The 16,201-nt window shown below is 42.4% G+C and overlaps 1 protein-coding gene across 1 annotated transcript in view; it reads right to left on the bottom strand.

Annotated features, from left to right (window-relative positions):
- The window catches only part of PPA1 (inorganic pyrophosphatase 1), a 63,360-nt gene extending 47,430 nt beyond the window's left edge, over positions 1 to 15,930 (bottom strand). Inside the window, exons 1-2 of the mRNA XM_075258254.1 lie at positions 15,765 to 15,930; positions 4,253 to 4,317 (exon numbers count right to left, since the gene is read on the bottom strand). Coding sequence (XP_075114355.1) covers positions 4,253 to 4,317; positions 15,765 to 15,825 — 126 coding nt within the window. The 5' untranslated portion in view covers positions 15,826 to 15,930. The remainder of the gene's footprint in view (positions 1 to 4,252; positions 4,318 to 15,764) is intronic.
- Between the last annotated feature and the right edge of the window lie 271 nt (positions 15,931 to 16,201).

Raw genomic sequence — 16,201 nt, 5'->3', positions numbered from 1 at the left:
AAAAAAGACTTGCTGTTAGAGATAAAGGGAATACTGTCAATTAAGTAGTTAGCAAAATCTGTAGAAATGGATACTCCTTTTACAAAGAGCATTGGGCTTAAGACCAACGCACGGTTATGCCAAGAGCGGAGCCTGAGGGACGGTGCAAGACACAAGGATTCTCTATGGTGTTCTTTGAGCTACTGTGTTAAGTCAACCCCACTGACACTGCTGTAGGCTTAGCACAGTGCAACAGCTTGGCCCGCAGTGTGGCTTTTATGTTGTCTACATCTTTACACCAGTAGATTTTTTTAAATGTCATGTTAAAATGAGTTGTGTGGTTTACAAACACATGAAGTGGAGAGAGTAGATACAAGGGACACTTCCCTCACTGCTGGGCCTGACATGTCTGTCTTGTCTATCTGAATCCATGGAACCGATAAAGTTTCAGTTCTCCAATGGTAGTTTTGTAGGGGGACTGAATATTTAATGGAATACCAAATCTTGAGTGACAGGTAAAAGTATACACGAGTTACCTTCACTGTTAGGGAGCTGCAGAATTTTTTGCATGATCATAGCACAGATCATGCACAGGGATTAATCCGGGATTGTGGCTTAAAGACTCCTGCTGCACCTGTCATCTTATGGCAAGACACATGGCAGCCGAAAGAAGGTGGAGGAACGTCACTGAGCTCCTGGGGCAAAGTATTTCTATGATTAGTTTGTTAAAATATACAACTGCCCTGATATCTAAGGACTGGGTTGGCTTTGTGGCTTTCTGTCAGTCAAGTTACAATACCAGAAGGGTCATAGACTTGTTAGATGTTGTTAAAAGGGAAGAGTGGACACAAGCCTTAGGTAGCCCCTACTCATCCCCTGGCCTATTGTTAGCGGCCATTTTCCCGTGGCCTGTGTGGTCTGCTCTGCTCGAAGTTACGAGCCTGTGCCAGAAGAAGACATTGAAGATGACGCTGTGGACAAAGAAGGAGGCAGTGCCCCGGCATCCAGTCGTGCAGTCCGCTCTGGATTAGGCCCAAATGAATGGGGCTAGACAGGAGGGAGTGTCTTCAGGCGGATGTCGCGAGGCGAATCTGCCTGAAAGAATGAGTGAGTGAGTGAGTGAGTGAGTGAGTGAGTGAGTGAGTATCTCTTCTTTTTCCGGGAGCCAGAACAAACCAGCTCCTGGGGGGGGGAAGGCTCCCATTGATTTCAATGGGAGCCGTCTTTTTGGTCAGGATTTTGAGGTGGATACGGCCTCAAAATCCTGACCAGAAAAAAACTGTGTGAACTTACCCTTACACTAAGTGGACCAAGGTTGAGAAACCATAGCTAGCGCCCCAACACTGGAGCAAATTGATATGGGGCTCCACAGTGGACTACTTTCCCTCTAGCAGTCTACTTAGTCCAATGGCATTCACTGGAGAAGTTTGGCACTGCTGCAGTCCCTGAACACCAGTGTAACTGCAAGCCTTATAATACTCTGCCTACCCTGTGGATTATCAACATACACTCACCAGCCACTTTATTAGGTACACCATGCTAGTAACGGGTTGGACCCCCTTTTGCCTTCAGAACTGCCTCAATTCTTCGTGGCATAGATTCAACAAGGTGCTGGAAGCATTCCTCAGAGATTTTGGTCCATATTGACATGATGGCATCACACAGTTGCCGCAGATTTGTCGGCTGCACATCCATGATGCGAATCTCCCGTTCCACCACATCCCAAAGATGCTCTATTGGATTGAGATCTGGTGACTGTGGAGGCCATTGGAGTACAGTGAACTCATTGTCATGTTCAAGAAACCAGTCTGAGATGATTCCAGCTTTATGACATGGCGCATTATCCTGCTGAAAGTAGCCATCAGATGTTGGGTACATTGTGGTCATAAAGGGATGGACATGGTCAGCAACAATACTCAGGTAGGCTTTGGCGTTGCAACGATGCTCAATTGGTACCAAGGGGCCCAAAGAGTGCCAAGAAGATATTCCCCACACCATGACACCACCACCACCAGCCTGAACCGTTGATACAAGGCAAGATGGATCCATGCTTTCATGTTGTTGATGCCAAATTCTGACCCTACCATCCGAATGTCGCAGCAGAAATCGAGACTCATCAGACCATGCAACGTTTTTCCAATCTTCAATTGTCCAATTTCGATGAGCTTGTGCAAATTGTAGCCTCAGTTTCCTGTTCTTAGCTGAAAGGAGTGGCACCCGGTGTGGTCTTCTGCTGCTGTAGCCCATCTGCCTCAAAGTTCGACGTACTGTGCGTTCAGAGATGCTCTTCTGGCTACCTTGGTTGTAACGGGTGGCTATTTGAGTCACTGTTGCCTTTCTATCAGCTCGAACCAGTCTGGCCATTCTCCTCTGACCTCTGGCATCAACAACGCATTTCCGCCCACAGAACTGCCGCTCACTGGATGTTTTTTCTTTTTCGGACCATTCTCTGTAAACCCTAGAGATGTTGTGCGTGAAAATCCCAGTAGATCAGCAGTTTCTGAAATACTCAGACCAGCCCTTCTGGCACCAACAACCATGCCACGTTCAAAGGCACTCAAATCACCTTTCTTCCCATACTGATGCTCGGTTTGAACTGCAGGAGATTGTCTTGACCATGTCTACATGCCTAAATGCACTGAGTTGCCTCCATGTGATTGGCTGATTAGAAATTAAGTGTTAACGAGCAGTTGGACAGGTGTACCTAATAAAGTGGCCGATGAGTGTACACGTTTTATTGGGATTGATGGCTTGTGAGACAGACCCCATACTCTTTATGGCATATTTGGTCACACCCCTTCCCTTTCCCAGCATCTACTGCACCCATGCACCCAAAAACTCCGACAGTTTTAATTTTGAATTTTCCAGTAGCTGCTGCATTCCCTCCTCCCCCCCCTCGGCTTATACTCGAGTCAATAAGTTTTCCCAGTTTTTTGGAGTAAAATTAGGGCCTCAGCTTAAATTCAAGTATATATGGTACTCACTCTTCCATCTGTTTAGTAGAAAGGCTGACAGTGTGGGGACCATAGTACTAAGGATACCCAATTCAACAGGATCCATTGGGTACCATCTAATATAGACAGTTTTGGATTCCTGTAGCACCAGTCTTGTCTGATCCTCTCCTCTCTTATGTTATTTTTGTCACCCAGATAAACCCCATGTCCGATGCATCTTGATCTCATAACACGGCTTTTACCTCTATATGGTTCTTGATGTCCTGATGTAAATTTACATGACATTATAGTAACTCTCTTGATACAAGGACATTCAGGGACTTTGGATAAGTCCTGAAAGATACTTTCAAAAAGTATAAGACATATAAACAAAGTATACAAGTAACATGTCTAATAATGCCCGTAATTACCATAATTAAAAAGCTGAAGATGTGCTCTTAAAAGATATGCAAATAATTTTACCAAGCTACAGAGATAAAGTACTGAATAATTATTGAATACTAACCTATTATAGCTGCCAAACAAACACAGCCTTAGTTAATGAGGCATGCTACACAAAGGAAGTCTCCAAAGGTTCTGTTTATCAGCCGCTTCTAATGATTAAGACCAGGAAGAAGATAATTTCCTAATTGGATGAAAGCTTTCTTTTCATGAACCATTATGACACGCTTAACATCTTCAGTTGAGTCTGAAGAAGGAGCAGTAGCTCCGCAACACATTGCTACCTGGTTATTTGTTTTTCACGCAATAAATAGATTCCCAGGTGATCGTTTCCGACTGATCTATTAATCCCAATTACGCTATAGAAGTGCCAGGAGGAAGCGCAAGAAGTTGGAGCCCACTTTGATGCTTCCAGCCTTGGGACAGAGGGTTTGGACGCCAACACTGCAGCACCTCAAACTGCATCTAAGGCTGAGGCCAGACGTTGCAGAAATGCAGCTTTTTTTGTGCAGATTTTGCAGCCAGTCAGGAGTGGTTTGAGCAGAAGGGAGAAGTATAAGAAATTCCTATACATTTCCCATTCCTTTTGTAGCCATTCTTGGCTTTGGCTCGAAAAAATATGACAAAAATCAACTGCATTTCTGCAACGTGGGGCCTCAGCCTAAAGTGTACAAAACATGTCAAGGCATTATTCACCTATATGGTTACGTTGGGCAAGTTTCTTAGTTTATATTGGGTACATGCAAGGTTCTATGCAAGGGAGCGTCCTGTTGTATATTTTTTTTTTCTGTATTTTTGCATATATAAATAAAGCACACACACGACAATCCATAATCTTTGGGAATAGATGGGATAGGAGTTTTAGGTTGTACACTTACATTTGCTTCATCTGCATACATAGGAATGTCATGGAATGGAGAGATATAGTGTCCTTTGCAATCCTCTATAAAGCAAAAGAAAAAACAGCAGAAAAAAAAAAAGATTGAATACATGGCACAATAAATACTAATACTCCAAATGCATAAAAAAAAAACAAAAAAAAACCTAACATTCTGGAAGTTTGTCAGTAGAATGGTCCCTACCAACTGTACACTGCAATGTTGCCTAGATTAAAGCATCCTGAATAAACCCCCCTTCCCTCCAACAGTTCAGTGCCCACTTCTTGACGTATACATTTTATATCACATATGTATTGAGAATTTTGGAGCAACAAGGATGTCAGTATTGCGCTCGCCTCACTTCATAGATACTTTTCAGTACCCAGTCTGTGAAGTTTAGGGCAATGTGATGCCCCAGGCCATGTTCTGCTGGAAACCTTTGGTCCAGGCATTACTAGGGATATTACTATGAAATTAACGATCCAAAACGGTTGCAGATCAAGTACACTACTTCAAGGTAAAGGGGTCACTCTCGACAAGATCCTACTCCATTCCCACCATGAAACACTTATAGGGTTCATTCAAATGTATGAAACTGGTAAGGAATTAGGTGTGGAATTTCAGTGCTTGGGGGGGGGGGGGGGGGGGGGGAGTCTTCCATTGACTTCTATGGGTTTCTTTCTCTGCGCTGAAATTCCACACCAAATTCCTCACCAGTTTCCTCTGTGTGAATGGACCCATACAGTAATGGTTTGAAGAAGAGGACAGTGTTCATGATGTGAACCTCCAAGTTTGTAGTCAAACATCAGAGTCTTTGAAACACCGGTCTCCATACTTCAGCAATCCATCCACTTGAGAGAAGGTGAAGGTCCTTTAAGTTCATGCCTCACAGGTCAGAGCAGTTTTGTTGGCACAATGTGAACCTACACAATATCTGGCAGATACAAGGCTAGGTTTACATAATTTTATTTTTTAAACTGAGAAAAGCAAATTTTTTTTGCATAATGAAAAAAAGCTATAACAAAAATTCCAATATCCTCTTAATTCCTCACTATTTTCTAGATCTCTTTCTAGCTCTCGCATGCAGTTAGGGGGTCAGAATAAGCGCTCATTGGTGCAAAACACCTGTCGCTTTGAACGCTGAATTGCACAAACTTTTTCCCATTGCTGCTGTCAGGTTTTTAAACGGACTATGGAATAAAGACATGGTGACTTTACAAGAAGTTTGGCGAGTGCCCCCTTTCTCTTATTGGCTTTGGTTTCTGGTTTCTCTGCTTGCCGTCATTCATTCTGCTTTAGTTGAATATAAAAATCAGTCCATGGTCATTTGATGGACACATAGGTGCACTGCTCGTTCAAGTCACAGCACAGTAATCATATCACGTGGTGACGAGCTGTGCACTTGTGTCCATCACATGACCATGGACTGATTTTTACCCACTGGAAGTAAGCAGAATGACTAACAGCAAGCAGAGATCGATGAAGTTATTCAGAAAGTAAACTGGTAAAATGTGTAACATACATTTGTCTCAATATGTCACAAAAATCGGACAACCCCTTTAAGAACTGAATTTTTTTTTTATTTTTTTTTTAATTAGAGTTATGATTAGCACACTTGTACTACGTAAACCAGCCTCAAACAGAATATCCCAAGCGCTCTTCAGACTAAATCTGCATTAGAAGCTTCTATACCTTTACTGTCACTTAAGAGTTCTTTCATCTACTTGATGGACTCTTCCAATAAGCAGTAGTAGTGGCTTTCATGTGGTTATATGCATCTGTTCCTTAGGAAAATGCTAATGTATAGTAAGTGGATGGCAGATTTCAAGGTTAAAGTCAGGATGAAAAAAATCAAAGTGTATAAAGATGTCTGGTGGATGCCATTATACATAAAGCCATGTCACATTTTCGACTACATTTTGCAGCTTATAACACTGCTTAGAAAACCAGTTCTTACGCCATACAGCGGATGTCCTTACACTATAGTACCAAAGTACATTTCCTTTACAGCAAAGTGGTGGAAGAGTTTCCAAGTGCCCACTGCTCTACATGTGTGCAGCCAGTCCATCACTGTATCCGATTATAATCACATCCCCCTATTAGGAGTTGGGATAATATTGGCTACTGGCAGATGAAACGTGTTGGGAGCGTTTTTCAGGGGCATTTTAGCATCCCGCACGGTTGCAGAGAGCTGGCTGCCAGGTTGTAAGAGGGGTGCCAGCCAAGGACACACTTGAATTAAAAGCAATACCCTTAAAACTCGGACACAAATGAGTATATTAGAGCCAGCGTGGCTACTAGGTGGAAGGGAGACTTAATAGGCACCTTGTATTCTATCCTTCTCTGAAATTCAGGCAGTGCAACACCTACTTGGTTTCTGAGGAGAGCCTACCATAAATTGGAATATCCAGATGGGTGTCAATCCATGCTGGAGAGTCAGGAGGTTTTTTTTTTTTTTTTTTTTTTTTTTTTTTGAGAGTACTTCCATCAAAACCCTTTCTAAACTTATACACTGTTGTGGGCCTGGTTAGTGATGTAGTGATCACACCTTTGTGTCCGAGTGCAATTTTGCTCCCACTTTGGCAGGGCCACATCTACTGGATCACAAACCAATGCCAACAGTGAGACAGAAAGACTGACATGTCCCATGGACAGAGACAATAACAGAAGATAGGTGTGTACTCTCCCCCCCCCCCCCACCCCCCCCCCCTCTTTTTTTGATTTTAGCGGAAAAAGCGGATTCTGTGGCTTGAGACTCACTCCCGATTAGGCTCATTCATTTGGGATGCCGCGATGGTATGCCGATGCTGCGCGGGAAAGGTTTCCACCACCTTTTCCTCCATGTGAACATACCCTTACTGAGCTTGGTTCCTGTGTGGGTAGGGTACACAAGCAAAATACAGGATGGAAGATCATTGCAATATACAAAACAAACATCCCGATTTTATTATAGTGGGTGGAGGCACCAAGAGCAGATCTGGCAAAGGACAACATTCAACTCAAGATTGGCCCAGAATTTTAGCATGAATTCGGGCGAGTCGCCACATGAGGTTACTTTTTTTTCAGCGTGGAAACTTTGTATCAGACAGGCAGTCATTCCAGGCAATTTTGGAGTTTGTTTCAGGGATAGTCAATATTGTACCCAGAATACTCCATTGACACTTCAATCTTGACAGACTGTGAGCATCCCGTTTACCCCACAGCTTTTTCTATACAAGTATTTCTACACAGAAAGATGGCAGTCAGCCGATGTGGCAGGAACTCAAAGAAAAAAAATTTGGAGTGGATTTTGAGGCAAATTCTACCTCCTAATCTGCTCCAAATTCCACCTGAAATCTGCCTCCTATACATTTCAATGTGGGGCAGATTTTTATTTTTTTTTAAATAAAGAAAGAAACCCAAAGTGATACTTCAGCCTTGGAGTCAGGCTTTACAAGATCAGAGAATGAAGCTTCTCTTCAGGATTATACATCTGTGAGAGGTCAAGACGTCAAAGATATTTATAGAAGTAAAATCAGACTAAGATTAACATTCATCCTAGTATCAAGGTGTTAAGTTGTAAATTCAGCAGAACAGAGAATGTACATCAATAGTAAGGACTTAATGAAAGTACAAGTAAACAGGTTTATTACCAATGAAATGCAAGGTAGAATCAAACTATGAGAAAGAAGATTCTTACCACCCCCCCCCCAGGGGAAAAAAAATAAATAATTCATCAGCTCAAAGTATATTTAGATAAGGCTTATAGGCTCATTAGCATTGGATGACTGCTGTCCTGTATGGCTGGACACTGAACAGGAGCACACGTCCCTAAACAGTATAAAGGTATGACTATCTTCCCATATAATAGGTCTTAAATTTATCTTTCCATAGGACCCTGGAACCACATATCAGATATCCAAGGCCTGGTTCAAATAGGTTTCCATTCAGAGAGTCCACTTGGGACCCACCGAATGGAAACCTAATCCACATTACATATATATATATATATATATATATATATATATATATATATATATATATATATATATATATATATATATACACATACACACACACACATATATTAGGAAACAGGTGGACCCCATAGATTATAATGAGGTCCGTCTTCTCTCCGCATTTTTCATGCGGAAGCCAAAGTGCTGCTTTTGGGGAATGGAATGGCCTGAACGCAGATGTGAACCGGGCCTAAGGGATACATGCAACTAGTTACTGCTTTAGACAATACAAGCTTCAGCTCACACTCAGTGTTGCCCTAAAGGAAACAATGTCCACATCATTATATGCAAGAACTGTTAAATGCTGTATAAGGAAGCCTAACTTCCTGGCGCCACCTTGTGTGTGGCTGCCTGATACAGTGCTCCAAGCTGGGAGCAACCTTTATCTTTCCTTTCTCACTCTTTTTGTCTGTATCTTCAAGAATCCTGTAACCAAGCAAACTAGCACTATGAATTAGCAACTATAAATCGAATGGAAGATCCTGTGGAGTATTTTGTTCCTTTTGTTTCTATTGTTAAGCATGGACAATGACTCAAGACGTGGAGACCTGCACATGTGCCTGTTACCATCCCCCCAGGAGCTAAGGACAGCATGGACACCATGTGGCATGGAGGAGAAACCTGCATGGAAGTGTGGACGACTTCTTTTCAAGGAGATGAATTTTGGAGTCTATTGCTGATGTGTGAAGCTGCCTACAGCTGACTGGTATTTTTTTTTTACTGTGGACATGTGGGACTCTGTTACAGCCTGGGAACCTACCATCACCCACCTACCCATGTGTTTATGGAAGCTTGGCAAGATAGCAGCACCCTGTCTACCTGGATGGCTTCAGACCTCTCTGGGCAGTAGAACACAGTGGTAAGAAGAAAGGAAGAGGAGGGCTGTGATGAAGGATATTTGGGGCATTTTTTTGTGGTTAATGGACAATAGCGCTGATGCAAGATACCGAACTATCAGCTGTGAGCAGGAGATCTCACCACCTACCAAAGGAACTGCCACATGTTATCATGATAGCTGCATATGTCCCCCACCTCTGCAAAAAAAAAAAAAAAAAAAAAAAAAAAAAAAAAAAAAAAAAAAAAAAAAAACACACACGTTTTTTTCTGCTTGTTATATCTACATGCTGTGACCCCTCCTCATGTCCTCCAACCACGGTGGGGCTGTATTATTAACATCACTTCACACAGAGAACTAAATGATCCTGCAGTGTGTCTGTTTCTTTCTTTTTAGTTGCTATGATTCCTAGGATTTCTCTATCTGCCATGAGCTTGTATGTGTTTTCTCTCTTGTTATATACTACTGTACCATCTATGAAAATGTATCACTGAAATTTCCCCATTGTGGGACTATTAAAGGATTATCTTATAAGGGCCCCTTCACACGGCGTAAGCGCACCGCTCATTTAGACATGTATCCGAGCACGGCGCTTCAAAACAGAGCCCATTGATTTCAATGGGAAGCACGCGTATATGCCGATATACGCGCTCTTCCCATTGAAATCAATGGGCTCTGTTTTGAAGCACCACGCTGGGACACGTGTATATGTGTCTAAATGAGCGGCGCAGTTACGTCATGTGAAGGAGCCCTAAATCTTCTATGGGAAAATGCTGCAGCTTTGTGACAACACATAAAAGAGGCAAAAATGTAAACTTATGTGTGGGTATACAATCATGTCCAACAGTACAAAACTACCACACAATTGATTAATAAAACATAATAAATTTTATTAATACCTACTAAAACAGTAGAATCACATGACATATATGAGAGACAATTACATAATACAATTCTGTTGCTATAAGCAAGTGGGGGTAGACGAAACTACATAGTATCAACTAGCCAGTAATAGGTAGAAAACAGATGGCCAATAACAGTTACATGAAGTAGGAATGGTCCTGGATAAGAACAACAATATATAATGTATAGTGCAGGATGCACCTAACCATAAACAGCAGTGTGACAAAGCCAGGAACCCAGTATCTCTCCTAGGTGGTATAACAATACAGTGTTGCCATCTTACCTACCAACAAGAAGGAAAACGCCCGACGCGCGTTTCACCTGCACACAGGCAGGCTTCATCAGGTCCCCATAATGTATGGTGCATCTTGCACCATACATTATATATTATTGTTCCTATCCAGGACCATTCCTACTTCATGTAACTGTTATTGGCCATCTGTTTTCTACCTATTACTGGCTAGTTGGTACTATGTAGTTTTGTCTACCCCCACTTGCTTTATAGCAACAGAATTGTATTATGTAATTGTCTCTCATATATGTCATGTGATTCTACTGTTTTAGTAGGTATTAATAAAATTTATTATGTTTTATTAATCAATTGTGTGGTAGTTTTGTACAGCTTTGTGACACAGTTTACTGGTCTACCAAGGACACAATGCAAAGGAGGAAAGGCGTCAGCAATGATCTTAGAGATACAACTGTTGCTGCCCATTAGTGAGGGAAGACTTATAAGGCCATTTCTAAGTCATTCTACACTGAGAAAAAGTCATATTAAGTAGAAAACATTCAAGACAGTTGACAATCTTCCTAGAAGTTCCTGCAAATTCACACCAAGTTGAAACCTGAGCAATTCTCAGATAATTCCAGAAACCCAAGAGCTACACTAAAAGCAGAGCATGTTAGATATTCAGGCTCATGACAGTGTCATCACATGCTAGGGTCATGATGAACATATATTTGTTCATGACTGAACAAACATGCCTAGATTGACCTGGATGCCAGGAGAAGGTCTACTCTATCTAAAGACACCATGGCAGCACATTAAATGAAAGCTAATGCCAATTTTTAAAAATTTAGTAAAAATAGATTTATTTCATTTTCTGTATCTGGCTATGGCGGCCACCACCTGACATGAATCTGCTCCGTGCCATTAACAGCATTTACCGATATGCTTTACAGCACTCATGGTCATAGGCAGTAATAGACTAGAGTCACCTCACTGAGGTCTATAGGAGAGTGTAATATCTAGATATGCAGGTAAAGGGGAGTAGGTAACTTGTGACATCTATTGTTAGTGGATGCAACAAAGATTTGTTTCTTATATTGTAATTCTGCCTTGTCTGGGACAACTGCTTTAAAGAAAACCCCTACAGAATTGGCAATTGTATTAGGCTTAGTAGGCAGAGTGAAAATTGCAGGATTTAGAACTATACCTCTACATACCAAATTATTCTAGAGTCAAATGTGTCATCTACCGACAGCTTAAGCTTGGCCAAAGCCAAATCGTACAACAGGACAACAGTGATCTTTTTACATACAAGACATTTAGCTTGAAGCACTTCTCAGCATTACCCCATTAAACATAGTAAAGAGAAAGTAAGGAATGGTGCAAGTACAAAAAGGTAACTAAGAACTGACCAAACTACATTTCTTACAGTGAAAACAAAAGGATGTTTACTACACAGTATAAAGCTGACCCTTAAAGGGCTTGTCCATAAGAAAACTGGGTCTGCTTGTTATCTCTTGGAACTGCTACACCCCTGTCAATAGGCTGTGTCTAGTTTTACAATACAGTCCCTGCCATTCAAGTGAATTTTTAACCTCTGTGCTGAAGACGTATGATACAGTTTGTTAGTACTGAAGAATAGGAGGATAATAAAGATAGTAATTGTCTTCACAGATAATAGAGGCTCTAGGGTATTGCATCAGTCACAAGGGAGATTAATGTTAATCTAAAGTTTCCACAGTAAACAAAAAAAAAAAAACCAAAAAACCAAAAAACCACAGTGACATTAGCCTTATACTAGTAGAGATTTGAGAGGGTTGCCAGCTTTGTATCCAAAGAATTGGCTCATCTCAGTATCTTGCTGCTGTAACCTGGAAGTCGGTGTTCATTATTTGCAACGCACAGGTTGCCATCAGCAGAAGAACACCAGTGAAGTTCGGAACGCCCTTCTGACAGTGAAGAGCTATTGGTAACGGCACCGATATCTCTTCCCCTGGGGCACATGACTGGATTTCTGACACATTGGAGACCATAGAAAGTTCCTGCAGTCATGGTCATGGCCATTGCCAATCAAGACAAGATTTTTACCACGAAGATGATTAGAGAAAAGGGGGCGTTCACACTACCGTCGGTGTCCGACAGCTAGTGTCCGCTGCTAATGTCCGTTCAAAATCGGGCGCGTTCTTTTACAATCCGTGCCTGTCCTTAACTGTCCGTTCTCAAAGATGTCCGACTTTTCAAGCTAGATGCTAATGTCCGCGCAAGATTTTGAACAGACATTAGCAGCGGACACTAGCTGTCGGAACTCCCCCTAACACTGCTAAGTTTTTATTTATTTGTATATAGAAAAAAAACTAAATTTTCTAAAAATCTAAATGTGGTTATGTTCATGGAAAACCCCCTTTATGTAAGAGAAAGTGCTAATTCACTAAGGATTCCTGAATTACTAGCCAAGTAATATTTCAGCTGACTGTACAGCCAGTGAGGCCGGGTTCACACAATGCTTTTTCTTACTGAAAAACTGCATGCAGTTTTTAATTGGTGTAATAAGCATAGGTTACCAACACTATACATTTCCTCTAGAAGTTAATAGCCATTAAGGTGAAAAACTCTAGTTTACTTTTATTGTATAAACGTTCTATTCATTGCTGAAATTAAAAACTGCATGCAGGAAAAACGCACCATGTAAATACAGGAAAAACCACTAATCAGTTAGAGTCTTCATTCACTAAGGCTATGTTCGTATCTGTGTCAAAGTCTTGGTCACAGTTTCTGCCAGAAAAGAGTCCAAGCTGCTCCCCCACACAGTACAATCTGTTGCAAAGTGGCCCCCACACAGTACAGTCTGCTCCACAGATTGGGGACCACAGAGCGAGCTCTGAGAGCCACCTCTAGCACATGTGCCATAGGTTTGCCACTACGGCTATGTATCAATAAGAACTCCGACTGATCTCATAGGTATAAGGACTGCCTGTAAGATACATCCATCATAGCTACCTGGGAACTAATCCTTGCTAATGGCATATACATCACCAAGTTTATAAATTCTTAAATATCTGTAGCTAGATGGAACAGAGCTATTGGATTGTTACTAAAACCTTTGCATAAGATAATTATACATTGATTTACTCGAAGTTATAGATTTCTCCTTGGCTAAGAATTCTCCCCGTATTTCTAATACGCTGAAATATATTTTGTGCAACCTCTGCCCTACTCTTGTCTGTTGTAAGTTACTGTGTTAAAAGGCTTGGACCACTAAAGCAACATAACACCTCCCCCATCTACTGGACACGTTTCAGATCGGTGGGAGCCTGATGACTGGGACAGGAGGGTGTTTGAGAATGTGCTCACCTCCATTTTAGCAATACCGGTGTCCTGAACAATTACTATGATTGATGGTGGGCTAGAGGGGCCCTCAAGATTATCTCCCAGTTATTTATCTGATTTTATGAAGTGAGCTCCCTTAAACCACTGATATGATCATCTAATGTGTATGGAGGTATCCCAACTCCTGTCAGGGAATAAAAAGGCTCCCGCACTTGGACTTCAATCCTGTGACCCTTTGTTCTCAGGGAGATAAGATACTGCGACAGGAATCCGGCTTCAGCTCTCCCTATTGACAAAATGCACATAAGAGGTTGGACAGTTTGTATGAAGGATCCACCAGCAACATTAACAAGTAAACTGACCGATTTGAGGATTGGCTTAGTGTACGGGCAAGTTCACACGATGTAACGTTGAGCGGGATCTGGCATGTATACACGGCAGATGACGTGCTCAAAAAGCGCCCATTGATTTCAATGGGAGTTAGGAGCATATAAGCCGTGATTTTGCGGCCACAAAATCATGGGCGCAAAATAACGCAGCGTATACGCTCCTAACTCCCATTGAAATCAATGGGAGCTTTTTGAGCACGTCATCTGCCGTGTATACATGCCAGATCCCGCTCAACGTTACATCGTGTGAACTTACCCGTCCACTAAGCCAGTCCTCAATTCGGTCAGTTTACTTGTTAATGTTGCTGGTGGATCCTTCATACAGGGAAAGGAAAAGCCAGAGGGTCCATGCACGTTGACTGGTATGATCGGCCAATCCTCAAACACCAATATTTTCAGTTGAAACAATAATATCTAACCCAAACAGCTTTGTTTTGGCTGACAAAAGGTGGCATCAGAAACAGAAGGGATGTCAGCTGATCATTGTGTAGGACCAGTTTTAGTCCCTATACCAATTCTGTCCCCAAGAGCAGAGAAAAGATACATCCACCGCTCATGGATTAGGCATGTGTACACGGAGCTCATAGTGGATGTGGAGGGGGGGGGGTTATTACAATCCTTGCAAGTACAATGCATGGTCAGGTTTTGGAGAGAGAATTAGTGTAGGACCTAGACTACAGAGCAGGATCAAAAATGGATCCCATTGTAACAAACCTTATACAAGTCTGGAAAAATTTGCTAAATAATGGAATGTTATACATGGCGGGCTGATAACTGAATCATTAGTGACAGGTACTTACCCAATGGCAGCGTGACGCTAGTGTCAGACTAGCGCTGCATATTTTTTGTCCATTGGAGGAAAAGAACAGAGGTGAACCGCTAAAATAATAGTTACACACAGAGTCTGTCATTTTTAAAACTATCTCTGCTGATTTTTAGGCAGCCACTGTGACCGATCCAGCAGCATGATACAGTCCCTTACAGGACAATATCTCACTGGGGGGCAGGGACTGCTAGATTCATAGTCAATACCCCAGCAGGACACGTGGGTAAAAATCAGTCATGTGACTCTAACCTAACCCTAGTCCACATTCACACCTGCACCACAGTCTCCATTCATCAGAAGTCACCAGGTGAAATATCCGGCAAGTCCGGTGGTTTCAGATAAAAATCTGACACCCTACAAACCCCAATACAGTCAGTTTGGTTTGTTGGTCTCTTTGTTAGTATCTATCATCTAACAGATTTGATTGGATGCAATTTTCTGTTTCTCTGAAAAAACTAGAACAGACAGAAGGACACTGGTGAGAATCTCACAGAAGAATTTGCTACAGTTGTAACCAGACTACTATGGCGGCACATTCAATCTTCATTCACAGCAGTAACATTAAACATACTTGAAAATAGACAAAATGACAAAAGTTCGATGACTATTCCTGATACAATCGCAGACAGGGCTGAGGAGTTTAGAAGGTCATCTGAATTGCCAATTTTGGACCCCAATCAGAAACAAAAATATTATCAATGGATTTCCACTTTAACATGTATTCTCGCTTCTGAATGTTGCATCACCCTCTTTATTACAAGTGAAACCTAAACCTGCCACCCCCATTACAGGTGCACGGTTAACCCTACACATGCCAGAGATTCTCCATCACTGACTGCTCACTTGCTGCCCCAACCTGTCAGCTCACTATGCAGCTGTTCAGACTGTGATGCGTTAGTACCCTGTGGCTATTGTTATCCTTCCCCTTAGCTCTAGTTCACACGTGGCTTTCCCATTAACCCCTTCCTCCCAGGCTCCCTCCCGGAGACCTCGCCCATAACTCACTGAAGAAGATGCGGTATTCCAGGCTGTTGGCCTTGGCCCTGTGCTCCACGCTGAATGACATGCTGCCGGTGCTCGGACGTCTGCTCAGGCTTGCCGTGAGACTCAGTAAGGATAGGCCGGGCTGCGCGCAGCTCCCATATCCCCACACGCACCTTCCCGGCTCTTATGTCATTGGCCGCCGGGGCTGTGGGCGTGTCTTGGGCGGGGACTCCTGTCAAAAGAGATTTGTTTTGGAACACACACCCACAGCGCTCAGAGCCAATAGCAGCGAGATCTTAGGGAAAGGGCGTGGCCAGAATGCGCAATGAATGAAATGGGAGTGACGTCAGCGTGCACCGCCATAAGCGCCAATACAGAGGTGTAGAGGAGTGACGTCAGAGTACACTGCCATTACAGCGGCGTAGGGTATAGATGGAGACCCCAAACAAGAGGCGACC

The sequence above is a fragment of the Leptodactylus fuscus genome, chromosome 10 (assembly GCF_031893055.1).
Source record: "Leptodactylus fuscus isolate aLepFus1 chromosome 10, aLepFus1.hap2, whole genome shotgun sequence".
NCBI classification, from domain to species: Eukaryota; Metazoa; Chordata; class Amphibia; order Anura; family Leptodactylidae; genus Leptodactylus; species Leptodactylus fuscus.
This window is presented reverse-complemented; position numbering and strand designations above follow the sequence as displayed.